The sequence below is a fragment of the Geotrypetes seraphini genome, chromosome 4 (assembly GCF_902459505.1).
Source record: "Geotrypetes seraphini chromosome 4, aGeoSer1.1, whole genome shotgun sequence".
Classification (NCBI taxonomy): Eukaryota; Metazoa; Chordata; class Amphibia; order Gymnophiona; family Dermophiidae; genus Geotrypetes; species Geotrypetes seraphini.
In genome coordinates this window covers 194,071,799-194,099,447 of record NC_047087.1, presented here as the reverse complement: position 1 = coordinate 194,099,447, position 27,649 = coordinate 194,071,799, and the positions used below count along the sequence as shown (strand labels likewise).

Here is a 27,649-nt window from a genome sequence, read left to right as displayed (position 1 = left end):
TCCCTCTCCAACCTGCGCCTCCATCTATTCCACGCGGCCTACGATGGCTTCGAACTCTCCTCCAGAGAGGCAGCCTTTGCTATCGCCATGCGCCGACTAGCTTGGCTGCGCCTGGTCGACATGGACCCTAACTTACAGGACCGGTTGGCTAACCTACCCTGCGTGGGAAAAGAACTGTTCGATGACACGATCGAGGCGGCTACAAAACGCCTCTCCGAACACGAACGCTCGTTTGCCTCCCTCGTCCGGCAAAAACCTAAACCGCCTGCGCCCAGGCTGTTCAGGGCCCCTCCACGCCGCTACCCACAGAAATCCACCCCTCCCTTCTCGCGGCCTCCACCCAGGCATCCGCAAGCCCACCACCGGGCCATGCCCAAGTCCCAACCGCCTGCGACTTCCAAACCATCCCCGTCCTTTTGACGGGAGTCGCGGAAGGGGGCGGGCCCCCTCCGCCATAGTCCCAGGCCTCCTTCCCATCGGGGGTCGCCTCAAAACCTTTTACCCTCGCTGGGAACAAGTCACGTCGAACGCATGGGTCCTTGAAGTGATCTCATCAGGATACTCTCTCAACTTTCGGGCCATTCCTCCAGACAACCCCCCAAGGAATTGCCCTCCCAACCGGACGCAGCTACCCCTACTCCTCTCCGAGGCTCGAGACCTGCTTCGTGGAGGAGGTTCCCCCCGACCAACGGGGGAAGGGCTTCTACTCCCGTTACTTCCTGGTACCGAAAAAAACGGGAGACCTACGCCCAATACTAGACTTGAGACGCCTCAACAAATTTCTGATACGGGAAAAATTTCAGATGCTTTCCCTACCGACCCTCTACCCCCTGATCGACGAGGGCGACTGGCTCTGCTCCCTCGATCTGAAGGAGGCGTACACACATGTCCTAGTGCACCCCGCTCACTGCATTTTCAGGTAGGGGATTGGCACCTACAATACCGAGTCCTCCCCTTCGGCCTAGCATCATCACCTCGGGTCTTCACCAAGTGCCTCGTGGTGGTCACAGCTACCTTACGCTCCCAGGGCCTCCAGGTATTCCCCTACCTGGACGACTGGCTGATCAAAGCCCCGTCCAGGGAAGGGGTTATCTCAGCGACCCAACAGACTATTACCTACCTACAAAGTCTGGGGTTCGAAATAAACTTCCCAAAATCCCAACTACGCACCTCGCAATCCCTACAGTTCATCGGGGCCACGCTGGATACGGTTCACCTCCGTTCCTTCCTCCCCCCCCCGCGCCTAGAGGCGTTAGTAAGTCTGAGTCGAAGGATCTCTCTGCTGACCTCGGTATCAGCTCGACAGATGATGACTCTCCTAGGCCACATGGCCTCCACCGTCCATGTCACACCCTTCGCCCGCCTCCATCTGAGAATCCCTCAATGGACCCTGGCCTCTCAATGGCGTCAAGACCGGGACCCGATCGACCGCCCCGTGACAGTGACTCCTTCCTTGCAAAGATCGCTCCGCTGGTGGGCCGACTCTTCAAATCTTTCCAAAGGTTTACTCTTCCTCGCCCCTCATCACACCAAGGTACTCACCACGGACTCGTCAGAGAACGCTTGGGGAGCCCATCTGGACGGTCTACGCATGCAGGGGATGTGGTCAGCGGAAGACCGCCGCTGTCACATCAACATGCTAGAGCTCTGGGCCATCTATCTCGCAGCTGTAGCCTTTCAACATCTGCTCCACAACCGGGTGGTCCTCATCCGAACCGACAACCAGATAGCAATGTACTATGTAAACAAACAAGGAGGAACAGGGTCCTGGTCCCTCTGTCGGGAAGCCCTGCGCCTCTGGAAATGGGCAATCTCCAACAACACTTTCGAGCGGTGTACATACAAGGAGAACAAAACTGTCTGGCGGACAGACTCAGCCGCCTCCTCCAGCCACACGAGTGGTCACTGCACTCTCAGGCCCTACGACAGGTGTTCAAACAGTGGGGGACACCTCAAATAGATCTGTTCGCATCCCCCCCACAATCACAAACTGCCTCTCTTCTGCTCCCGGATGTACTCCCCGGACCGGCTCAAGGCCGACGCCTTCCTCCTCGACTGGGAGGGAAGGTTCCTGTACGCGTTCCCGCCGTTTCCTCAGATCCTGCAGATGCTTGTCCACCTGAAAACAGTACAAGCCACCCTGATCCTGATTGCTCCCCGCTGGCCACGCCAGCCTTGGTTTTCCCTTCTAATTCAACTCAGTGTCAGAGATCCACTGCCTCTGCCTCGGTTTCCCTCTCTACTATCACTGGGTCAGGGTTCGCTGTTACATCCCAATCTTCAATCTCTTCATCTGAATGCTTGGTTTCTTTCACCCTGACTTCTCTCCCTGTGTCTCAATCAGTCAAGGAGATATTGGAGGCCTCTAGAAAGACCTTGACGAGAACCTGCTACTCCCAAAAGTGGACCAGATTCTCAACCTGGTGCTCCTCTCACAGCCAGGACCCGGTGTCGGTCCCAGTCCCCCTGGTCCTTGACTATTTACTTCAATTATCTCACTCCGGCCTAAAGACTAACTCCATTCGAGTACACCTCAGTGCGATTGCAGCCTTTCATCAGCCCCTGGAAGGGAAAGCCCTCTCGCTCCACCCCCTAGTCTCTCGCTTCATGAAGGGTCTTCTGAATGTCCACCCTCCTCTCAAACCCCCTCCGGTGGTTTGGGACCTTAACGTGGTTCTGGCTCAACTAATGAAACCTCCATTTGAGCCCCTAGACAAATGCCATCCAAAATTCCTCACTTGGAAGGTGATTTTCCTGCTCGCGCTCACTTCCGCTCGGCGGGTTAGTGAGCTACAAGCTCTAGTGGCGGACCCACCCTTCACGGTATTCCATAACGACAAGGTGGTACTCCGCACTCATCCAAAGTTCTTGCCTAAAGTAGTGTCTGATTTTCATCTCAATCAGTCCATTGTCCTACCTGTGTTTTTTCCCAAGCCCCACTCTCATCCCGGAGAGGTGGCGCTCCACACTCTTGACTGTAAGAGAGCGTTGGCCTTCTACCTCCAACGCACTCAGCCACACCGGAAAGTCCCACAATTGTTTTTGTCCTTCGACCCAAACCGGTTAGGTCACCCAGTCTCCAAGCGCACCTTGTCCAACTGGTTGGCCGATTGCATCTCCTTCTGCTACGCTCAGGCTGGTCTCGCACTGCATGGTCGAATAACGGGACACAAGGTCCGAGCGATGGCAGCCTCCGTAGCGTTCCTCAGGTCCACACCTATTGAGGAAATCTGCAAGGCTGCCACGTGGTCTTCGGTTCATACTTTCACCTCCCACTACTGTCTGGACTCACTGTCCAGAAGCGATGGCCGGTTCGGCCAATCGGTATTGCGAAATCTATTTGCTTAAATTACCAACTTCCCTCCATCCCTTTTCAGTTAGCTTGGAGGTCACCCACATGTGAGAATATCATGCCTGCTTGTCCTGGGATAAAGCACAGTTACTTACCGTAACAGGTGTTATCCAGGGACAGCAGGCATATATTCTCACAACCCGCCCACCTCCCCGAGGTTGGCTTCTTTGCTAGTTAAGTGAACTGGAGACCACGAGGGGATGCGCCCCCTAGTGGAGCAGGAAGGCACGCATGTGTGGAGCAGCAGAGCAAACTTAAATCTTCAATCAAGTTTGCTTGAAAATGCTTCCGCATCGGGGCTCCTTAGATGACGTCACCCACATGTGAGAATATATGCCTGCTGTCCCTGGATAACACCTGTTACGGTAAGTAACTGTGCTAACTGAGAGAGCCCTAAGCCAGCTGGAAGCTAAAAAAGCACAGCCTGGACTTTGCGGTCCCCAGTTATGTCTAATACCAACTCTAGCAGGATACATATTTAAAATCTGAAATATTCTAATCACAAAATATAAAATAAATTTATTTTTTTTCTTTTTGATGTCTGGTCATTTTATTCTTCAAATCACATTGGTCTCAGGCTTTAGTTTTAGGTTCCTTCTGTCTTCATCGTGGCACGGCTGGCTCCTGAAGGTAAAATAGGCACAAGAGGAGCTGAGGAGAAGATGCCGAGTATGACACGGATGCAATTTTTTTTTACCACAGGAGTAAGACTTTTCACCGCTCCCACAGGGCGGTAAAAGGTCTTGTCCCCATTCCCGCGGGGCGGTAAAAGGTCTTGTCCCTATTCCTGCGGTAAACCAGTTGCAAATGTCTCCATTCCTGCGGATTTACTGCAGTGACCCGCGGTTTGCCCGGTCCCCATGTCATTCTCTAATCTAGAGTTTATATTTCTTTTAAAACTGATAAAATGTCCCTGAATTCAAATCTAGTTTCCCTGAGGAAACGCAAGCTCAATATATTCACATATGGGTGACGTGATCTGACTGAGCCTGATGCAGAATTTGACTCTTGTCGGATGACATTGTCCACATTTAAGACTACTACTGTCCTTGGAGAATACCTGCTACTGGTGAGTAATGTATCAGTTTTAGCTAATAAACATCGCAAACCACTCAGTCCCCCAACGTCTCCTACCCTGTAGATTTTCCTACTAGAGAGCTGGAACCAGACTGAAGCCCAGTCGTGCTGGTAGCAAAAGTTTCAATGCAAGCAGCAGTAGCAACCTTGGAAGAAGTGCCATTAGGTATTTAAATTGATACCAGCAGCTTATGAAAAAAGATGAGGTATGTTGGCTTCTGGGGAGCTGTGTTTAGAAAGCATGGTGGAAGGAGGGAATGAGTGCAGGGGGCTGTGGTGGGAGAGGAGAATTCTGGCTCTGTAACTTAATGCACCTCAAATTTAGTGTTCTGCAGTACAGTGGGGAAGTTAGTGTTACCAAAATGGATCAGCAGAATTCCTATTATCTGACTGATGCCAGGCAAGTGAGAACAGAAGACAAGTACGTGCACAGCATCATAGTATGACTGGTGTTCTAGCAAAGAGAGTAGCTTGGGAAGGAGGAACCTATAGGGGGATGGTGGGAGTTAAAAAAGAAAAAGGAATCTAGAGTAAAGGGAGCATGAAAAAAAATGCATGGTGAAGAGTTGATCATGGGCTGGGCTGTAACTTTTCACCAGGTTTAATTTGTTTATGTTCAGTTAGCAGTTGCAACAAAAATCATTTTGTTTTTGTTTTTTTTTAATTTAATTTCTAAGAGATTAAGATTATCCTTTCCCATTGGTAGATTAAGTAAATCTGAGATTATGCTCCTCTTCAGAACACAAACCAAATGCCTCTGGTAGTTGAAGAGTAAATTCTGTGCAAAAGTGGTGTTGAAGTAAAATACAGTTAAAAAGCAACAGCACTGAGAAATAAGGCGAGTTGATGATGTTGAATCAACTAGGTCTGAATTCCAGGTTGTTCTCAAAACAATTTTGTTTTTCATGGAATCTAAATCCAAATTTTTTGTGGTTTTATATGTTCTTCAAGGACATGCAGGCATAATAATCTTACATGTTTGACATCCACAGAACCTGATATGAACACTACCTACCAAGTGCACTTTCGCTTTAAATCTTTAGGCACTGCCCATACTATGTGTTTGCCACTGCCGGGCACTTCCTGCCTGATGTCAGCTTGCAGGACCATCAGTTATTGGTTTTCTGGAGAGCTGAGAAGCTGTCTCTTCAGCATATATTTACCCTTTTTTTGCCTTCCTGTACTTGTGCCTGGTGGTTAGAGCTGCTGCCTTAGAGGTTGTGGGTTCAATCCCAGCGCTGCTGTTTGTGACACTGGGCAAGTCACTTAACGTTCCATTGCCCCAGGTACTGTAGTTAGATTGTGAGCCTGCCAGAACAGATAAGGAAATACTAGTACCTGATTGCTATTCACTATAAACTGGTTAGATAAGAAGTATATAGAAACAAAGAAACATGATGGCAGATAAAGGCCAAATGGCCCATCTGCCCATTCTCTCGAGTTTTTGCAGCCCAAATGCATGTCCTGTTCCCTTGGATTTTTGCAGCCCAAATGCATGTCCTTGCATTTCTTAGCATTAAATTTTAGCTGCCAAATTTCAGACCATTCTTCAAGCTTCGCCAGGTCTTTCTTCATGTTATTCACACCATCTGGCGTGTCTATTGCAGATTTTGGTGTCATCTGCAAAGGGGCAAATCTTACCTGACAACTCTTCAGCAATATCATTTATAAAAATGTTAAAAAGAACAAGCCTAAGAACATAACCTTGAGGCACACCACTGGTAACATCCCTTTCCTCAGAACAATCTCCATTGATCACTACCCTCTGTCATCTTCTACTCCAGTGATTCCCAACCCTGTCCTGGAGGAACACCAGGCCAATCGGGTTTTCAGGCTAGCCCTAATGAATATGCTTGAGAGAGATTTGCATATGATGGAAGTGATAGGCATGCAAATTTGCTTCATGCATATTCATTAGGGCTAGCCTGAAAACCCGATTGGCCTGGTGTTCCTCCAGGACAGGGTTGGGAACCACTGCTCTACTCAACCGGTTCTTGAACCAGCCCGTCACTGAGGGACCCATCCTGAGGGCACTCAGTTTATTTATTAGACGTCTGTGTGGAACACTGTTAAAGGCTTTGCTAAAATCTAAATGCATCACATCTAGTGCACATCCTCTATCCAGTTCTCTGGTCACCCAGTCAAAGAAATTGATCAGATTTGTCTGACTAGACCTACCTCTAGTGAACCCATGTTGCCTCCGGTCCTGTAATCCACAGGATTCCAGAAACTTGACCATTCTCTGTTTTAAAAGTGTTTCCATTAATTTGCTTACCACAGAAGTCAGACTTACCGGCCTGTAATTTCATGCTTCTTCCTTCCACCTTTGTGTTGAGGGACCACATCCACCCTTCTCCAGTCCTCTGGTACCACTCCCGACTCTAGAGACTCATTGAAAAGGTCAGCAGAGCTACCAGAACTTCCCTAAGTTCCTTCAGCACCCTAGAATGTACACCATATGGCCCCATCGCTTTGTCTATCTTTATTTTAGCTAGCCCCTCACGAACACAACCCTATGAAAATCGATAAGGGCCATCCCTATTCACATTTATCTTCTGCAGTCCTGCTCCCGGCACTTCAGCTGTGAACACAGAATATAAATATTTGTTTAGCAATTCGGCCTTTTCTTTATCAGCTTCTACATATTCCTCCCCTTTACCTTTGAGTCTCACAATGCCACTTTTGCACTTCTTCCTATCACTAATATCTAAAAAATGTCTTGTCTCCTCGTTTTACCGAGTCTACTATTAAATCTCTATCTACTTCCATCTGTGAAGAGGCCTGTATATCATACCAATGTAAATATATTCACCATCCCCTCTTTCCAAATTGATCCACAGTGCCTCTTCCTTACCCTGCAGATCCTGCAATTGTGTGGCTTCTCGGGTATTAAAGGCTTCCATGCCTTCCTCAGCCCAGCCCGAGGATATATCAAACTGTTGATCAAGGACAAGGTCACGCATTCCTGCTTGATATCGAGCATTGGAGTTGGTATGGACCTACTCAATGTGTGTGTCAGCAGAGGTGTTGTCTTCTGGGTCAGACCATCGACCTATACCGCGATGCAAAGTCAATGCTCCTCTCAACATACACTTCTTGATTCACCTAGTACGGAGTACTTCAGGGACTTGGATATGTCCAAGCATTCAGATGAGTATTTTCCAGAATACTCGGCAGAAAAATCCTTTAGTATACCTTCTGATCCTTCCCACCTTTCAATGACACTAGTCTCTGCCAAAAAAATATATCTTTTACTGGCTTTGTAAGCCAGATTGTAGGTCAGGCCTTTCCCATCAAAATAGAAACAGAGGAGGAACCTCACTCTGAGATTTTTGAACTCCTTGACTGTAAAGCACCAGTAAACAAATGCTTTAAAGTGTCAATGCATAGGGTCATGAAAGATGCTTTATTTAAGAACTGAGAGCATCCCTTGTAAGTCCAGGTAGCTCTTAAAAAGATAGACATGATGTATTAAATTCAAAACCCCCCCAAAACTTGTCCCCAAACTTCTAAGGCAGGAGGGAGAGACCTCGCATAATGGCCCACTTGATACCATGCAAAATTTAAACCCAGTGGGGGGACCCCTGAAGCTGGCTGCTACTAGGCCACCTCAGAAATGACCGAGACCAGTCTTTTTATAGTGAATAATAAGCTTTAAATTTATTTAACAATACAAATAACTATGCAGCGACTATTATTATCCAGATAAAGAGGAGAGATCCAACACTGAATGCAAGCAATTCAGAGTGGAGAGTTTTCTCTGCGTTGGTAAAGCAAATCTGTCCTGCTTATATACACAGCTTATCAAATAATCTCCCTCCTTCTCTTATCCTGGATTGGTACAATAATTTTTTATAACAATATTATTGGTCAAGCTACAATTAACATATTGTTCCTTCGTTCCAGGGTCTGCCTTTTAGAAATCAGACAAGCGTAACCACTTTTAGGTCTGGGAGTTTACTTTGTGTTCCCTCTATAGAACAGGGGAACTTATTCATGCATTCTAATTCAGGGCTGGTTCCAAGTTCTAAATTCAGCTGTGTTTTGGTTACGTGGTCTGCACATCGTGGGTGTGAATCTGTACTGTCAGCAGTCTGGTCTTTCCATCAATCTGGTTTTTATTCAAACCCCAGTTCCTGTATATGTGCTGAGGCCAGCCATAGTGCTGTTTCTTCACCTACCTGTATGGCAGGACTTTGGTCAGTGTCATCTGCACAGTGATAGTGATATTTCAACTTACCCCTCTCTGTAATAGCTCCACACAAGAGAGGGGTACCCCCATCTTCCTGTAACACATGCGCTAACTGAAACACCCCTATGAGCCCTCCAATGACTGAAAACCAAAGGAGTCATGCCAGGCAAGAAGGATAGAGTCCCCACCAAGGGTAATAGTAATGTAACAGGGATCTTGATTCCAGAGATGAAGCACCTGCCTCCACACTTCCCAAAGCAGCCGAAACAAGACACTATACCTACATTGTCGGGGCAACTCAGAAACATGAGCATGTGACAGAAATAGTAAATGAATGGAGTAGAAATAATCACGCTCTAGAGCGACATCCATATATTGAGCAGTCTCTAATATGCTGCAAAATACATGACTGATTGTAAACAAGAAAGTCTGGCACATCAAGAACACCTCTCACCCAAGACCCCAAAAGATAACACCAGTGCAGTTTATGTCCCCCAACTCCCCCCAAAAAATCTTGATAACAGAGTAGAAAAGCTGAATATCTTTGCGGAGCAGAGACAAGGGAAGAGTTTGGAGGACACAAAGCCATCTGGGGAATAAGACCATCTGAATAAGATGTATCTGGCCTAACAAAGACAACAGCAAACCTTCCCACTTAGCCAAAGTGCTTCTCATATCCGAAAGCAATTTATCCACCTTGATGCAATTACATTTGAGTAACATCTATGGTCAACTGAACCCCTAAATACCGAAAGGAGACCTCCACCCATTTCAATAGAAACCTCTCCCTCCCACAGCATTGGAGAGGAGGCCAATGCTTCTGACTTGTCTACAAACCCAGAAAAATCCCCGTATTTTTGGAAACTGTCCAACAGGATCAGTAAAATCTCTGTGGGTCAAATAAATAAACCAAGAGATCAGCAAATGCCACTATTTTGAAATGAGTGGTCCCCAACACCAGACCCCCTAATATCTACGTTGGATTGTACCTCCCGAATTAATGGATCTGAGGAAAGCTTAGTTCTCGTCTTATCGCAAAAGGAGCCAAGAGATCCCCATTCACCAAAAGTTGCGCCCTAGGATCACAATACAGCGCTTGAATAGCATTGTAAAAGAAGGGGCCCACCGCATAGGCTCGCAGCACAGCAAACAGGTACCCCCCACTTCATACGATCAAAAGTCTTTTTGGCATCAAAACTGATAAGGAGGAGGTACCTTTCGTCTGTGCTTTTTCCAGGGCTAATAATATACATCGTATATTCTTAGCCACCGTAAACTCTCTAACAAAACCAACTTGCTGTTCTGAAACCAGAGAGGGCAACACCTACGCCAGACATTGCGCCAGTATCTTTGCCAATAATTCGAAAGAAAAATGAGTCTATACGACTCGGGTAAAGTTGGATCCCTTCCTGGCTTCGGAAGAACAATGATTTGAGCCAAATTCAGTTACCGCGGTAAGAAGCCTTTTGAGATGCCCAAATTGAAAACCTTAGCCAACAGAGGTGCCACGTCATCAACTAGCAATTTGTAAAATTCTCCACAGTATCCATCTGGCCCAGGTGCCTTCAAAGTTCTTAAATGATTCATAATTGAATAAATTCTGGCTTCTTTTACAGGTGACAAAATGGCTTGTTTACAATTACATGAGCAGTTCTGGATTTTTGAACTTAATGACTTAAGATGATAGCATTCCACTCAAGGACTTAATGACTTAACGATTGTATTCCATTCAATAAAGTTAGGGATGTTTAATCAGTTTTTGAATTTTTATTAAAATTCCCAACTCTTTCTGAAATCTGCTTTTACTTCTTTCTTTTTTGACGTTGTCACGTATTTTAACATCTTGAATTCCTCTCCAGCATTTCTCCTTACGGCCGGAAGTGGTTGATCACATGGTGCGGTGCCATCTGAGCAAACTGTTTTCATCTTATCAAAATAAGCAAAATTGACTGTGAAGTTCCTGAAGGGACTTTTTCCCCGAAACTGAGTTTAGTTGAGCCTGAATATACAGTTAAATCTACAAGTGGAAGCGCATTAATTTTTGCTGAATGGTGGACTTCCCAGTGAACTTACAGGCATGTTACTGTCATTAAGATAAGTGTTTGCTCTTGCCATTTTATTGTTTGCTTCCTATGTGACTGATTCTATTGGTTACTCTCATGGAATAGTTATTTGCATTATGATTCACTAATTTGGGCATGTTAAGGCACATGTTTTTTTGAATTGTACATAAGTGATATCCTATGATGGTGTGCAGCCTAAACAGTGAAAGTTAGTTCCCCTCTGGTTTGATTTGGGGCCATGCATGAGCAATAGAGCTTCTTCCTCTGTTTAGGGACAGTGCTCTTTAGAGTTCATGACCTCACACTGAGGATTCACTCACTGTATTTAATAATTTATATATTGTATCATTCTACTGGAGTGGTCCTATTTATTGTGTAGCTTTTAAATATTTAAGGTGAAAGTGCACTTGGTAGTGTCTGTACTGTATTCTGTGGATGACATCACCCACATGAGTTCAGGTTAATTTTCATGTTTGGTTACATTGGAAATGTGACTTTTTTATATATATATATATATATATATATATATATATATATATATATATACACAGTATATATATTTTTTTTTTTAGGATCTAGATCAGTGGTTCATTCATGTATACTCATTGAAAACTTGACTGACTGGGTGTGTCTCATGGATGGGATTGAAAATCCCTGATCCAGATTGGAGTATTTATCTAGATAAATACGAGTATTTATCTAGATTGGAAATTCTCAACCTGTGTCATGAAGCACAAGGAGGTGTTTTAGGGGGCATGGTAATCCTGCACGCTGCTCTCTTTCATTTGGAATAAAGAGGGGTTTGAAGACAAGGCACGCTCTGCTCTATTATTTGAATCCTGCAGGATAGTCACAATTTCCTGGTGCACAAGTTTAGAGCTATATTGTAGAACTTTGCAAGACAGATGCAGTTTCTTAGTGTATACGCACACAGCTGTGCGTGACCTGTAAGAATTGTTGCAACCATTGTTTCTCTCCCTTTGCCTGCTGGTGAAGTGCAGGCAGGCCTGGGTGTGGGGCTCATCTCATTAACTGCAAGATCTGCATCAGAGCTGCACGTAACCTCGTTTTTTTTCAGCATGTTCATGTGCAGGCCAGATAAGTGGCAGCTGCTAGAATTTTACAGGTTGTGCACAGCTGTGAGCATCAGAAAATTGCATTTGTCTCGCAGGGCATTGACATGGCTTCAAACTCATGCATCAGGAAATTGTGACTACCTTGCATCAATCTTGGGAGGGAGCATCATTGCAGATGTTCACATAAAGGAGGTAAAATAAATGTACTAGGTCAGAGAGTAAGAGAAGCAGGCAGTACATGCTAGAGTGCTGATTTGGGGGAAAAGAAGGAAAAGGAAGAAGACATATGTTAGGGGTAGTTGAGAGAGGACTGGGATGTTTAATAGAAAAGCAGGACTTTTGGAGAGGAGACAGCATGGACTGTGGTTCAGAAGAAAGCAAGAGAGGTCGGGAGGAGAGAATGGTGCTCAAGATAAGGAGGTATGGGAACTAGATTAATTTTGGGGAGAGTTAAAGCAAATGAGTGGACCCATGTAGAAGTGGGAGAATGGGGACTAGTGGGAGGAAGAGACTTGGTTATTTGAGAAGTCACCCAGAGATTGAGTGGAAGAGCCAGGAACATGGAGAGTGAGATTAGCAAGGAGAAAAAAAATAATGGAGAAAGGTGGGGACGAAAAAGCATGGGTTTCCAATGGGCATTGAAAGGGGGAGAATTAGAGGGGGAATGATGGAATTGAGTGGTAGGATAGGCCCTGGGTCAAGAGGGAAAAGCAAGATCAGATGAGCATGGACAGGGGGATTGTACTGAGGGAGAAAGGCCTACAAGAGGGATAAAAGAGACAATGAAATGCAAGCAGAATGCTAAAACATGGCTATATTTAGTTAGGTTGATTAAATTGATAAATTTTAGAGTATATTTATAACAAAAAAGTATTTACAGGGAAAGGGGGAAGTGCAGGTAAAAAAGTAAATTGAGAGCGTTTGGGAGACAGGGAAGTGGGATAGCAAGGAAAATAGAGTGCAAGGTTGAGTGGCAGAGGAAGGAGGAGTTCATGGACGAATGGCAGGCAGGAAGAGGATTGGCAAAAGGAATGAGAATCTTGATGCCATATATGTATACACAAACACACACACCTCTAGGAGGCAGAAAAGAGTACAAGGGAAGAGATGGAAGAGTGCAAATGTTAGTTGAAGGGAAGTGTGTGTAAAGAAGGAAGGAGAGTGACAGGGTAAAGGGGAAGACTTCATGAAGGTGGAAGGAATAGTGTGTAGGACACATGAAAGAAGCTCTACATCTCAAACCTTCCCCTGCTTGCATATACCCCAATGTACGCATTCACACACCCTCAGCATGCTTATCCCCACTCATGCAATTACTTGCATGTTCATCTCCCCCTCCACACACATCCCCAGTACCCTTATACACTACACACAGATATCGCTCCATGCTCCCATATTCAATTCGTACAACCCCAGAGATGAAAGCTATTCTCACTCCATGAAGATATGCGGAGCATAACACACATAGGTCACTAATTACATATGTATCTGAATCTGCAAACAGAAGAAAGGGCAAACATGCCATTAAGTCATACTAACGGCTCACTTTTAAGCTTTTTATTTTTTTGTATGGTAACTCCATGGTGGTCACAAGTGCAGTGTCATATATACAAGTGGTTTCCATCAGGAGTGTCCTAAAAGAAGAAAAAAGTTGAGAACCACTGATCTAGATAATGACCACTTTAACAAGTGAGTGGGGAAATTTAAGCAAATTCAAATTTATTTATTTTAGAATTTTGAACTGCATTTATTGACTTTTATTCACCAGTGAAATCCTAATGAGCTGATCAGATTAGCTGACGGCCTTTTTTGGTGAATAAAGGTGTTACATCTGTATCTGTACGACATATAATTTCATTCTGCTCCTTAGTGTTTACATCTCATTTGGATGGTCCTTTGAGCATGAAACATTAATAAGCTATTTGGTAAAAATACAGGCATTTACAGTTTTTATTGAGCTTGACATAAACATATGATGCTTGATTGTTCCAGATTACTGTGGAGGATATCAAAGCCTTTGAGGAGCAGTACAAAGGTTCTGAGGAAGAGGTTACTGATGTGAAGCAGGCCTATATGGACTTTAAGGGAGACATGGACAAAATTATGCAGTCTGTCTTATGTGCTGTAATACTGGAGGATGAGCCCAGGATCCGAAAGATCATCCAGCAAGCCATAGATTCTAGTGAGGTTCCTGCCTACAATACTTTTGTAAAGGAATCGAAGAAAAAGCTGGATCGAAGGAAAAAGAAGGTATGCCACAGTTAATAAGCAAAACGTTTATTATGTATATAGGTCTATACCAGGGATCTCAAAGTCCCTCCTTGAGGGCCGCAATCCAGTCAGGTTTTGAAGATTTCCCCAATGAATATGCACTGAAAGCAGTACATGCAAATAGATCTCATGCATATTCATTGGGAAAATCCTGAAAACCCAACTGGATTGCAGCCCTCAATGAGGGACTTTGAGACCACTGGATACAGATCTGCTCCAAATACTTTGTCAGAAATTGGCTGTTTAAACTTGTTCCTCAATGATGCCTTTGAAAGCTAATCAAAAAATGTATTTAGTCCAATAAAAATTATATCATCCTATTTTCTTTTCTATGGTTTTTTTTTGTTTTATTTCTATTTATTACCTTTAAAAGTGGACTAACATAGCTACCACACTACTTAAGTAAAAGAAAAATTTGTGCTGAAATGAAAACTATTTTGAGAACATTTTTTTGCCCAGCACTCAACAATTTTATTATGCCAACAGTGCATTTCTTAAACTTGGTGATGTTATCTTTTTAGCTTTCTTTTAGATTTACTTAAGATGTTATAACTTTAGCAGCCTTCTATTATTCAGCTTTTTGTTTTCTATCTAATGCTTGATTTTCTTTATAGCACTAGTATTGCATTCTCCTGTAGACTCACCTAAACTGCGGTTAAATCTCTTTCCTACCAGAATGCTGTTTATTGTGATGGAGTTTTCCCTCCCTGTTTACCATTTAGTGCTACTCTCAAGGGTGTCTTTGGTAATAGTCTGATGACCTGTCCCACTATGTGTGTGGGGTACTATATAAATAATAGTCTACAGTCTCCAATTGAATGCAACAGCTGTGGTAGATCATGTTTAATGTAGAATAGAGGGTGATCTCTGGACAGAGTAGCTTCAAAGCAAATTTTTTTTTTTTTTAATATTAAAGGAGAGCAAGTGAGATGGAGGATGATGTGATTTTTATTTTCATTGTAGGAATGCTTTTTCTGCTCAATGAAAGGGCATGTTTCTTTGGTGCTTTTAGATGATTTTATGAAGTATTTACTTTAATCCCTGTGTAACATTTGAGCAGCAACTTTCAGATTTCATGAGTAAATTGCCTGTTTTAGGCCCAAAGAGAAGCTGAAGAGGCAGAGAAGATGAAGGCAGATTTAGGACTTGGTGAAAGCTCGGAGAATCTGAAAGCCCTAATTCAGGTAAGAATTTGAGACCTCTTCATGAATGTAACCAACAGTGAATTATCATTGTGCTGAAATTCATTAGAGTACAGGATGGTCTAGGCTTGTCGGGGATGAGATTTCTTTGGTCAGCAGTGACTGTATATGCACTTTGTCCTACAATGCAGAAGGTGACTATTCCTACCATACCATTCCAGCAAGCAAATCTTTTAGAAAGAAAGATTTTAAGGAAACATCTTATAATTTGGTTGTCTCACTTCTTACCAAGTTAAGACAACTCTTAAAATCTGCTTTTTTTTACTCGGGCATTGAGGGTTTCTAGGGGATTTTTGGTTATGGTTTTGTATTCTTGGGTGGGGGAGTTGCTAAAGCCAGGTTCTTTTTACCACCTTCAAACTCTGGTCTGTTGTAAGTTTTAAACATTGATTGCAACTCCTTTTTTTTTTTTTTTTTTTTTAACTTTCTCATCAGTTGTAACCCACTTTGATGCATTGCAAAGGGTGGTATAGCAAGTTTGGAATAAATATAAACTAAGGCTGCACGTTAATTGCGGTTAAGGTGTTCATTATTAATTATGATTGCAGCTGACTTTTGCCCATCTGCACGGTCAGTCCAGCATCTCATCTCTCCTTTCCAACCCTTTGTTTTCTATCCATTAACCAGTTTCTAATCCACAACAGAGCATTGTCTCCCTTATCCCATGGCTTTTAAATTTTCTCAGGAGTCTCATGAGGAACTTTTGTCAAGAGCTTTCTGATAACTTTCTGAAAATCCTAGGTACTTCATCAACTGACTCACTTTTGTCCCCCATCTTTATTCACGTCTTCAAAGAAATTAAGCATATTGGTGAGATAATACCTCCCTTAGCTGAATCCACGCCGTTCCATTAAACGATGCTTGTCTGTGTTCAGTAATTTTATTCTTTATAACTGTTTCCACTATTTTGCCTGGCACTGAAATTGGGCTTACTAGCCTGTAATTTCCAGGTTCACCCTGGAACTCTATTGGCCTTCAGGTACTATGAATGATTTTAATGACAGATTGCTGACCTACTGTTAATGATCTGTAATCTCATGTTTAAGTTCTTTTACATAGTAACCTCAGATGCATACTATCCGGTCCAGGTGATTTACTACTCTTTAGCTGCTGAACCCAAGAGAGGCAGAGCTCTAGAGTCTCAATATGTGGATGAGACAGTGGTGCAGTGAGGAGGGTTTTAGATTTGTTAGGCCCTGGACAACATTCTGGGGACAGGGGAGCCTATTCCAGAAAGATGGGCTCCACATTAACCAGGATGGAATCGGGCTGCAACATTTTAAAAAGGAGCTAGAGCAGCTTTTAAACTAGAACCTGAGGGAAGGCTGACATTTGCTCAAAAGCGTATGGCTTGGAACAAGGTATCTTTAAAAAAAATTAACACCAAGCAGATCCAAAATGACGCTGTGGTGAAAGGACGCGCTGCAGTGGCGCACTGAAAGGTCGCATTGTAAAGACGCACGAGCAGGTGCTTGATGTTTTGAGGAGTTATCCTGACATACCTTGCTTCCCTTTTGTTTTTTTGATGGAGAAGCGGACAGGAAAAGTGCAGGAGCCTCCCCCGGTGGCACCATCCACTCTGGGAATGAGACAGTCTACTCTTGATTACTTCCAAGCTCCAATGGGACTGGTGATCTCTTCGCCTTCAGTCGTGCCCAGAACTTTTGTTTCAGGCAGCAGTTTGAATAGGGTGTCTCTAAGCAGTTTGAATGGGGCGTCTATAATATAAATTATATTGTAAATCGTTTAGAGTACCTTGAAAATCAATCAAGGTGATTTTAATCTAAGATTCTTGAATTTTCCTGTCTCCACTAATTCCAGCTGCAGATATGTTTAAGAAATTTCTGGTGGAAGTTTTAAGGATGCCGTCGGAGGCACTTCTCCTATTACACGAGCTCAGTATCTTCAGGGTCAAATAATTTCTGTTGGCCCGGAAGCTGCAGCTGAGAAAAAAGAACCCCTCAAATTTGCTGCTTTTTTGGAGTCCATTCTGGAAGTGATAACTCTTAGAACTATATTACTAGTTTTCCTTTGCTTTTGAACTAGAATGCAACAATGTTCTGAAGCTTTCCTTTAGATTTTTGGACTCTCGGGGCCAAATTCTGTAAACAGTCTCCTGATTGTAGGTGGCCAACTGCTGCCTAACCAACCAATCGGGATGCACTTAAAAAACACAAAACAACCCCGAGGCAGGCCGCTTATATTGTAGTCGCCTCAGGGAGCCTAGGGAGGCGCGTAGACCCACCTAAGCTTGGCTGGGCGTGCCTTTGCCCAGATGTAGCCGTAGGCGTCCCTACGCACCACCCTAGGCCCACAGTAGGCGCCTACAGCAGCCCTACATGCCACCCTAGGCCCGCAATAGACACCTACAATATAGGCCAGCAAAATGCTGGCCTACATTTCAAGCAGACGCAGTCGCTGTGCTTATCGCGGCAAGGAATCTCCCTGCTGCGATAAGTTTAACAGCCGCTGCATCTCACCTTCCACCCCCCTCCCCCGAACATCGCCAGCAGGAGGGATGCCCTGTCCCTCCTGCCGGAGGCCACCCCAAGAACATCACTGGTTTTCCCCATAGCCCACCCCCTGGACTCCCCCCTCCTACACCCCCCCTTATAATGATGGCTGGCCAGAAGCATTTTTCCTGCCTCCAGCTGGCTGACCCGCCTTCGTACAAATGGCAGGCCTCACCCTTCCCAGTGCATCGTGGGATGCACATGGGAGGGGTCTTAGGCCCTGATTGGCCCAGGTGCTTAAGGCCCCTCCCATAAGAGGGGCCTTAGGCACATGGGCCAACCGAAATATTAGGCCCCATGGGAGTGGCCTAAGGAATCTGGCCATTTTGGAATTTTAGGCCACTCTCAGTGCATCCCAGAATGCACTGCGAGAGGGGCCTAAGTTTCTGATTGGCCCAGGTGCCTAAGGCTCCTCCTACGAGAGGGGCCTTAAGCACCTGGGCCAGTCAGAGCCTAAGGCCCCTCCCCAGTGCATCCTGGGATGCACTGTGAAGGGGCAGGCCCGCCATTCGTGCGAAGGCAGACCAGCCGGCTGGAGGCAGGAAGGATGCCTCCGGCCGGTCATCATTATAAGGTGGGGATGGGCCTGGTGGGGTCCAGCGGGGGAATGAATTTTTGGGGTGGAGGTGATGTTTGGGGGGGGGTTCCTAAATTATTCTTAAAAGTTGTGGGCAAAGAATGTTAAATATTCCTTATTTTGAGGTTTATTGTATTTCAGGAATTTGTTTCCACTTGTTGGTGATGTAAATTTGGAAACTAATAAAGAATTAAAAATAAATTAGCACCGTTAGTTGTATACAGCATGTTTGTATTAGTGTTACCCTGTTTTGGTGATTTGAGGAAAAACTCTCAAACTTTTAATTTGAGCAACAATCACAAATGACAGTGCCACAAACACCTCTTACCCTGTACTTGCTACCTATAGAAATAAGTAATAGTAGTGATGGTGGTAGTAAAGCAAGATGAAGGAAGCTATTTGAGCTGAAAGAACATCCTTAAGATCCAACTGAAGATAATATAAAACATTATAAGTAATGGTAAGTCCAATGCTAAACACTCATAAGGAAGGCAAAGATTTGTATTGATGACAAATACACACTAACTTTTTAAAAGAATCAGTTGAGCTACTAGATGACTGAGAGGTAAAAGGGGAGTCAGGGAAGACAAGGCCATAGCAGAGAAAACAGGGTAGATAAAAATTGTTTTGCTTTATTTGTTGGGGGTTTTTTTTTTTTTTTTTTTTTTTTTAAATAAACAGATTTAATTTGGATTTTTTTAAATGCTTTTTTGAGGCAGACTCTAAGATACATTATAGTCCAAAAGTTATTCATCATGAAATAAGGATTAGTTTTTAATTATGTGCATGAGGCTATATATTCATGCAATGTTTAAATTTTTGGGTAAATGAATTCTATTTATCTAGTCATAATTACATTACATTAGTGATTTCTATTCCGCCGTTATCTTGCAGTTTAAGGCAGATTACATTATTACAGTTTACAGTATTACATATTACATATGAGGTTTTAGGTCAATTGGAGATGCATAAGAAGTAGTCTAGAAATTTACTAAGATAGTAAGGATCAGGGAGTGTTGCAGGTGGTGCTTGGGTCAAGTCTGGTTGTGTTAGTTTAGTTTATTGTATTTTTTGAATAGTAGGGTTTTTGTTTCTTTTTTGAAGGTTTTGAAGTCTGGTCGTGATTAGTAGGTTGGAGAGTTGGTGGTCCAGTTTTGCAGCTCTAGTAGCTAGGAGGTTGTCATATAGTTTCTTTCGTTTGACGTTTTTTGTCGGCGGGTACGTGAATGGTATGTGGGTTCTCCTGTGTCTGGTTGAGGAGGATTGATTTAGTCGATTATTCTAGAATTCTGGGCTGTCTCCGTTTATGGTTTTAAATAGTAGGCAGTAGAATTTGAAGAGTACTCTCGCTTGAACTGGGAGCCAGTGTGTTTCGAGGTAAGCCTCTGTGATATGGTCGTATTTCTTCAGTGAGTAGATAAGTCTTAGGGCTGTGTTTTGTATTGTTTGAAGTTGTTTTATCATGTTTGCTGGGCATGGGAGATATAGTATGTTGCAGTAGTCTATTAGTCCTAGGACTAGGGATTGTACCACGAGTTGAAATTGTTTTCTGTCGAAGAATTTTCGAACTTGCCTTAGGTTTCTTATAACTGCAAATGATTTTTTTTATTGTTTTGTTGATTTGTGGCTGCATAGTACAGCGTCTGTCTATCAGCATTCCCAGGAGTTTTAAAGTGGGTTGAATGGGGTATGAGATAGAGTTTATGACTAGGTTTGTTATGGTTGTGGTTTTGCTGTTTTCTAGTAGAATGAAGTTTGTTTTGTCAGGATTTAGTTTTAGTTTGTGTTCTTTCATCCATGTTGCTATTATTTTGAGTGTTCTGTGTCTTGTGTCTGCCATGGAGGGTATTGGTTGGTCAAAAGGAAGGAGGATGGTTATGTTGTCTGCATAGCTGTAAGAGGTTAAGTTTAGTTTATCTTGGTGGAAGCTGAGGGAGGCAATGTATAGGTTGAATAGCGTGGGTGATAGAGGTGATCTTTGGGGTACTCTGCATGGGTTGGACCATGGTTCTGATTTTTCATTGTTTGTTTTTACTCTGTAGGTTCTGGATTGTAGAAATCCTTTAAATGTCACTTGCAGTTTTTCTATCTAGAAGATATCACAGATACTTGGATTTGCATTTCGCAAAACTGTGAATTTGTGTCTGAAGACATGCGTCTTAACAGCAAAAATGTTATAAAATATACAGAATTGAAAAAAAAGACTTTAGCCCCATTGTTCCTTTGCAAATCAATGTCGTAGAATCAATCCCTTACCTCTTAAGTGCTAAGTTTATATGAAATTGTGTTGTTAATTTCCAATAAAGTATTTTGCAAACAAATTAATCAAAGTAGTTTTTGCTGTATGTAAACGTACAAGCCCTTCAAACATCCCTCCCACTCCACCCCACCCCTGTACATTACATTCTCAAATTGCTTTCCAACAGGATTAACTACTGTATATACTCAAATATAAACTGAGATTTTTGTCCAAAAAAATGAGGGTCTCTGTTTATATTTGAGTCCCCAACTGATGACTAACTCTTTTGTCCTCCACACCCAATCCGATCATTGGTAATGTTAATTTCATTCCCCTAATTTCCGGATTAGCTTCTATATCTCTCAGTAATGGATCTAATGTTAAGATAAATAAGAGGGCTGTGGGTGACTTCTGTTTTGGCTTGGACTGTTTCATCTCGTACTGAAGGATCCCAGTATGACTTTTGGCTGGGTGGGAGGGCATGATTTTATGGGATTTTGATTGTATTGTTTATGGTTGTGTATATGTTTGCATTTCTTCAGTAAACTCTTGGGGAAAAAAAATAAAATAAATAAGAGGAGATAGATGGCATCCTTGCCTGGTTCCCTGCAGATTGAAAATTGATCTGATATACATCTAACTATTCATCCAAGCATAGGTCTTGGGGGGTTATACAATATCTGAATTGCTTGCACTGCAAAGAGAGTCCCTTTTCACCTCTGGTCTTCTCTGCATCAAAACTGATTGAGTAACAGAAAAGGCCTCCTCTCTCTGGCCATCCATTCTAGGAAAATAATTTGTCTCATGTTCTTAACAATATATCACCCTTGTATGAAGCACATCTGAGATTTATGGATCAAAGAGGGAATGAAATTTTACTGGTGGTTTGTCATCACTTTAGCCAAAATCTTTGCTTCAGAGTTCAAAATCAAGATTGATCTATAAGAGCCTGGAAGTGTCAGGTCTTGCCCAGGTTTAGGAAGCACGACTATCATAGCAATATTGAGACTTGCTGGTAAACAGCAGTTTTCTATACATTGATTGAACATCGAAAATCTCAAGACTGCCGATATCACGCATATGTTGGTGCCTTCCTGCCCAACGTCAGCTCATGGGACCATCAGTTTTCCGCGGAGCTGAGAAGCTCTATTTTTGGAGCTACTCCAAATTGCATCAAATTTACCTCTTTGTTTTGTGCCTTTAGTATTTCATTTTCTTTCCTAATTTTATCATCTTTATTTTATCATCTTTATTTCAGTTTTTGGCCTTCTGGCCCCGTGGAGCCTATTTTTTAGGCCAAGAGCATTGACCGTCTTTTGGTATACGACTTACTTGACTTCCCTTGGACCATTGAGTCCTTTGACTTTACATCGGCATTTTTTTCCTTGATATCAAATCCTTCTAGTGGGTTTAAGTAGTGCACTCGGTGCAACAGGACCATTTCAGGCACTGATCCACACAATTGATGCCTCCAGTATCTGGACCCTGATTGCTGCCAGCTGCAAAAAAGATTCTTGAAAACTAGGCGACTTTCAGCCAAAACATTTTTTGGTTCGTTGTCGGGAATATCAAGGATGTCTGCCATCTCTGACTCCGAAGCCCAGAGACCAACATCGGTATCAAAGCTGGCACTGGTATCAACGCTCTGCTCGATGTTGGCTTCATTTCCTTTACCTCCATCTGGGACGCCCAGAGATCCACTCTCCTTCCCTACAGTTGGTGTTGCCTCAGAGGAGTGCCTTGTCATCACCAATCCCTAGACACCCTTCGGCACCTACTATACAATGTCCATCAAGTTTCCAGTGCTGTCAATCCAGGAACAGATCAGAGGACTAGTGCAGAGGGAGTTGGCTTCCATACTGCAAACACAAGCAGCTCATGCCACTACTGTGATAACCACCGGTATCGGCCCAGCCTGAGCATCGCTCCTCGAGGACCAGATCACGCACTCCCCATCAACATCGGTCAAGAACCAGAACATCTAGATGTCGGAGCTCTTCCTCCCATTTGACGTCGGACTGGCATTGATTACCAGGAGTGCTTCCAGGAGCTCACATCGTCGCAGCCAACACTCTTCTTCTCATCAGCGTATTTCATCGATCATCAAGGTGATCTTCCTTACTACCACCAGGCACCAAGGAGTATGATTCAGATTTCTCACATCATACCTACTCTGAGTGCCTGGACATCTTGGCAGAGGACATCACCATCACTTTGTAGGATATCACCTTCAGAGAGTCTCTCTTTTACACTTTTCATCCATCAGATCGGTCAGGCTCTGCCAGTGAAAATGAGCCCGAGTCTGAACCCAGAGCAGAACTCTTTAAAGCTTTGGATTTTGACCAGATTCCCAAAGACTCTGAAAATGCCTTTTCATAACCTCTTGAAGGATACTGTGTTTAAAAATTGGGAGGCCCCCACTCCTGGTCCCAGTGGCTCCCAGAAAGCTAGATACCCTACATAGAGTACAATGTTGTCCAGGATTTGATAAACCTCAATTGCAACATCAATCCCTCCTGATGGGGTCTGCACTTAAGATAGCTAGCATTTCCAGAGCTTATGCTAGCACTCCTCCAGGAAGAGTGGGAAGAATCCTGGACAAGTTTGGGAAATATCTTTTTCAAAATTCCATGCTTCTCAGCCAGATCCTTAGTTATAATTTTTATATGTCTTTCTGCATGAAGTCATTAATTCAACAGTTAACTCAATTTGAACAATTTTTACCAACACATCCAAAAATTTGTTGAAAACCAGGAAGTTTATGGCCTGATTTTGGTTTTTGACATCTTTGAGGTGATCTTTAGAGCATTTCGGCTAACAGCCCTTTCTGTTGCCATGAGAAGGCAAGCTTGGCTGTGAGTCTCAGACCTCAATCAGAACGTGCAAGTCTGATTAGCCAACATACCATGCCTGGAAGATGAGTTATTTGTGAGAATATAGAGGAGGCTACCCAGAAAATCACCAGACGAACAGAATATATCTACTTTCTCTGCTTCAAAAGCTTCCAGATCTTGGCATCCCAAGAGGCTAGATATCATTCCTCCTCGTACAACAAAAGGAGATATGTCCCATCCTCCACTACATCGAGCGCTCCTACACAGAGGAGGCCTATACAACAGAAACTTCAGAAGACCCAACCCCAGCCGCAACAGAAGACACAAGTCTTTTTGATCAGTTTCTGGAGAACCTAGCCAGCATTCTACAGTCTCCTCGTTCCACTCTACCAATTGGAGGCCGTCTCATACATTTCCATCGTCGTTGGTCTCTCATCACATTGGTCACTTGGGTTGTCAGAATTATAAAACAAGGATATACTTTTCACCTGCGGAGCATACCTCCGAAAACAGTCCTCCAAAAGAGTATTCTTTTATTTCTCAACTCTTCTACAGCTCAAAGCCATCAAACTAGTATCCCTTCTGCAGAGAAGCCAGGGGTTCTACTCCAAATACTTCCTCATACCGAAAAAGACCGGAGGTCTTTGTTCATTTTAGATCTCTGTGCCCTCCAAGAAATATTTGGTGAAGAGAATGACACGGTGGCAAAATTAATCACCAGGAAACCATCTCCATGTCATTCTTTAAGGAGAAAGGGAAGAATCTGAGTATGAATGGGCACAACCATTGACCTTCAAGCCTTGCATTAAAGGATGCTGGTGTAGAAGGACTGAGGTTGAGAGAGACACTAAAGAATGACATGGGATTGTTTCCCGCGGTTATCCATAGGGAAAGGAACGGTGATGAATTTTTGTCACCGTGTCATTCTCTACTCTGGATCTCAAAGAAGCATGTATGCATATTCCAATTCTTCCAGCCCTCAAAAAATATCTTTGCTTTCGGATAAGAGTCGACACTTTCAATACAAGGTGCTGCCATTCGGCCTAGCATCAAGCACCCAGGGTATTCACAAAATGTACTGCCTGCTGTCCCTGGATAACGTGTTACAGGTAAGTAACTGTGCTTAATAGTTACTGAATTGCATAGTTTGCTACTGACTACTGTATATACAGCCTCCTAGTAGTATGACTTGTGCTTATTTTTTGTAAACTGCCTAGAACCATTTTTTAGTTAGGTGGTATATAAAAATAAAATTATTATTATTATTAATAGCTGTTGCCTTGTCAAAGTGGAACCCTGAAAATAAAATGCAAATTTCTTCCTTTGAAAATCTTGACAGTGACATCTAATTTGATTATTATTATTTCACTTAGTCATTCTTTCCAAATAAACAATATTTGGGAACTGCTCCATTCAGGCTGCCCAGCTCCCTTCCTCGTCATGTAGACAGTTGGTTTGGAAAGAAATCCCTTGAGGCACATGCTTTTTACACTTTTATCATTATGACATGCATTCTATTTCAGTGATTTTCAACCCAGTCCTCAGGGACCAGCTAGTCAATCAGGTTTTCAAGATATCCACAATGAATATGTGTAAGAGATTTGAATGCACTGCCTTCTTAGTATGCATATTCATTTTGGATATCCTGAAAACCTGACTGGCCAGATAGTCCCTGAGAACTAGGTTAAAAACTGCTGTACTATCATTACAGTATATACTTACTGAAATGGCAGTGTGTGTGTGTTTTGGTTTTTTTTATAATGAAATATGAACTGTTTTCTTTGTATTCCAAACTGGAAATGAGTTAACAGCTGCTCTCATTTTTGCATTCCAACAGAGCAGGAAGAAGGATCGAGAGCAGGACATGGATAAATTCTTGGCAGACCTTGAAGCAAAGTACTGCAAGCCATCCAAGAGAGGAGGTGGCAAAAAAGCACCCACCTCTAAGCGATGCAAGAAATGAACTGCTTACAGATGCTGTAAACTTAAATACTGAATTTCAGAAGACTTTGGAGATGAGGTGGCATTATACTGAGACTTTAAGACTACTATTATAGCAAGTGCCCAGTCCAAATTTTAGTGAAAAAGGTGGATGTGAGGTATCCCTGTTCTCTGGGACTGGAACAATGATTCACTCAGTGAGCTCTAGTTATGAACTATATGAACTGTGCAATGCTATATGGTGCCTGTTGGCATTCTGGCTATTCCCACATGGTTGTTGCAGGTCTTTCAGTATTTTTGCAGGTTACACCCTGAGATGAGAAAAGTAGTATTTTTATGTAACATAAATTGGAATCGGGTAACAGAATTCAGTGAATTGGATTTATGGTATGCTATATCAGTAAAACTACTGCTTGGCAAGCTAAGGAGTGACCATAAGCAGATCCTTAACTCTTAAATATAAGGAAAGCTTTCATTTATATTGTATAATAATATAGTTCCATTGTAGTAAAAATGGTAACCAAACAAAATTGTAAACTCTTCCTTAAGGTCTGGTGACTTGGCCACCTTTCTCTTAGTTGATAATACTTCTAGAATCTCTCTGTTAAATTATAATTAGGGCCCATCGTCTCCTGCAGTGCCACCCCCTCCCTTAGATCTAGGGCTTTCTTCTCTCCAGTTCTGTGCCCTTAATACTCCTAAACTCAGAAGGTATTCTTTCCTGTGATTTGTTTCTCTTATATATCACCACCTCTTATGCCTCCCTACTACCGAACATCTCCTTTCTCTCCCTCTTTTCTCACTGAGATTCTCCAATCACACTTGAAAACTCCCTAAAGATAAAAATTATAATAAATCTGAAAAACAATTTTATTGTACAAAATTGTAATCGGTGAACAAATGATGCAAATTAAGTGAGCTGCAGTTTTGCCACAGAAATTTTGGTCCTGTAATTCTTCCTTTCTTCCAATTCAGTTGAAATTGTTGCTAGGATCCTGGCACCATAAGCTTTCATTCACAACTGCCTCTTAATAGACATTCTAGCTTTCAGGCCAGGGTGTTATTCAGAATCTTAGATCTTGGGTTTAAACTCCATTCGGTTCTCTCTCCACAAGGGACTGTGAATATTTTTCCCTAGCTTGCTCAGGTTTGGAAATCTGCTTCAAGATCAAATGAGGGATGCAGTACATGGCATATGCAGTGCTGCTACAGAGTTAATTGCCCAGGCCACAATTGTCAGCTGCATAATCTTACCTTGAACTGCTACAGCAAATTTGTGACTACATAATTTTCTAATTCAGTATTGCCAGTTATTTATCTAAATAGATAGCAGATAAGTTTACTCTACTGCTACTCTGTAGCTTGAGTGAGAAAATGATTAGGGCTCTGTCTTTAAAATTCTCTGCAGCACTTCCAGCTGTTTTAACTAGACAGGACCATCATCTTTGTCAGCACTTGTAGTTCTCTATATTAAAAAATGTCCAGCATTTTTCACTAAAAAGTATGAAAGTAGATATTTCTGCTACTGTAGTATTTTTTGCTTAAATACCTGGGAAGCAAAGTTTTATATAATTTACCAGCAGTGTCGGGAAATACAGTCTACTGAGGGATGAAAAACACGATTAATATAAACATACACAACTCGCTGAATAGATTTAACAGTCAGGGTATGTTTAAAAAAATACTAGAAGGGGATCACTTTCAGTCACCTGCATTGTATGGAGGCAAAATGGTGTACGGTATGTATACAGTATACTGTTTTTTTCCTGAGCTAAACATGTTCCCAAGAATGCCTTGTTTTAATTGGGCTAAAAATATACATGTTGTGGCAACCATACAGACAAAAACGAAAAAGGAAACAAAAACCAAAATGAAAATGCCTTTAAACCTCAAAGGTGCTCAGAACCAATATATGGTAAGAAAGTGACCAAACCGGGGCAACAACCCCTATAAGGACTTTCAAAGAATCTATCATTGCACCATCCTCAAACGGTAGAAAGATATTTAAATTTTGCTTTTGAGGATGGTGCAATGATAGACTCTTTGAAAGTCCTTACAGGGGTTGTTTGGTCACTTTCTTACCATATATTGGTTCTGAGCACCTTTGAGGTTTAAAGGCATTTTCATTTTGTTTTTTGTTTCCTTTTTCGTTTTTGTCAGTTCACAGCCCTTTGGGAACTTTCTTTGTTTGAATTTCACCCAGTTGTTATATTGGGGTGGCAGCCATACATATATTTGTGAAAGGTTGTTTTCAGTCAGGCTGTTCTATCTGGGTAAATAATTTTGGAAACTGTTCTGTAAATGCTAAATAA

At 42.8% G+C, this 27,649-nt stretch overlaps 1 protein-coding gene across 1 annotated transcript in view; it reads left to right on the top strand.

Moving 5' to 3' along the window:
* The window catches only part of DNAJC9 (DnaJ heat shock protein family (Hsp40) member C9), a 40,196-nt gene extending 13,111 nt beyond the window's left edge, over positions 1–27,085 (top strand). Inside the window, exons 3-5 of the mRNA XM_033943689.1 lie at positions 13,753–14,010; positions 15,129–15,215; positions 25,234–27,085. Coding sequence (XP_033799580.1) covers positions 13,753–14,010; positions 15,129–15,215; positions 25,234–25,359 — 471 coding nt within the window. The 3' untranslated portion in view covers positions 25,360–27,085. The remainder of the gene's footprint in view (positions 1–13,752; positions 14,011–15,128; positions 15,216–25,233) is intronic.
* Positions 27,086–27,649: the final 564 nt, after the last annotated feature.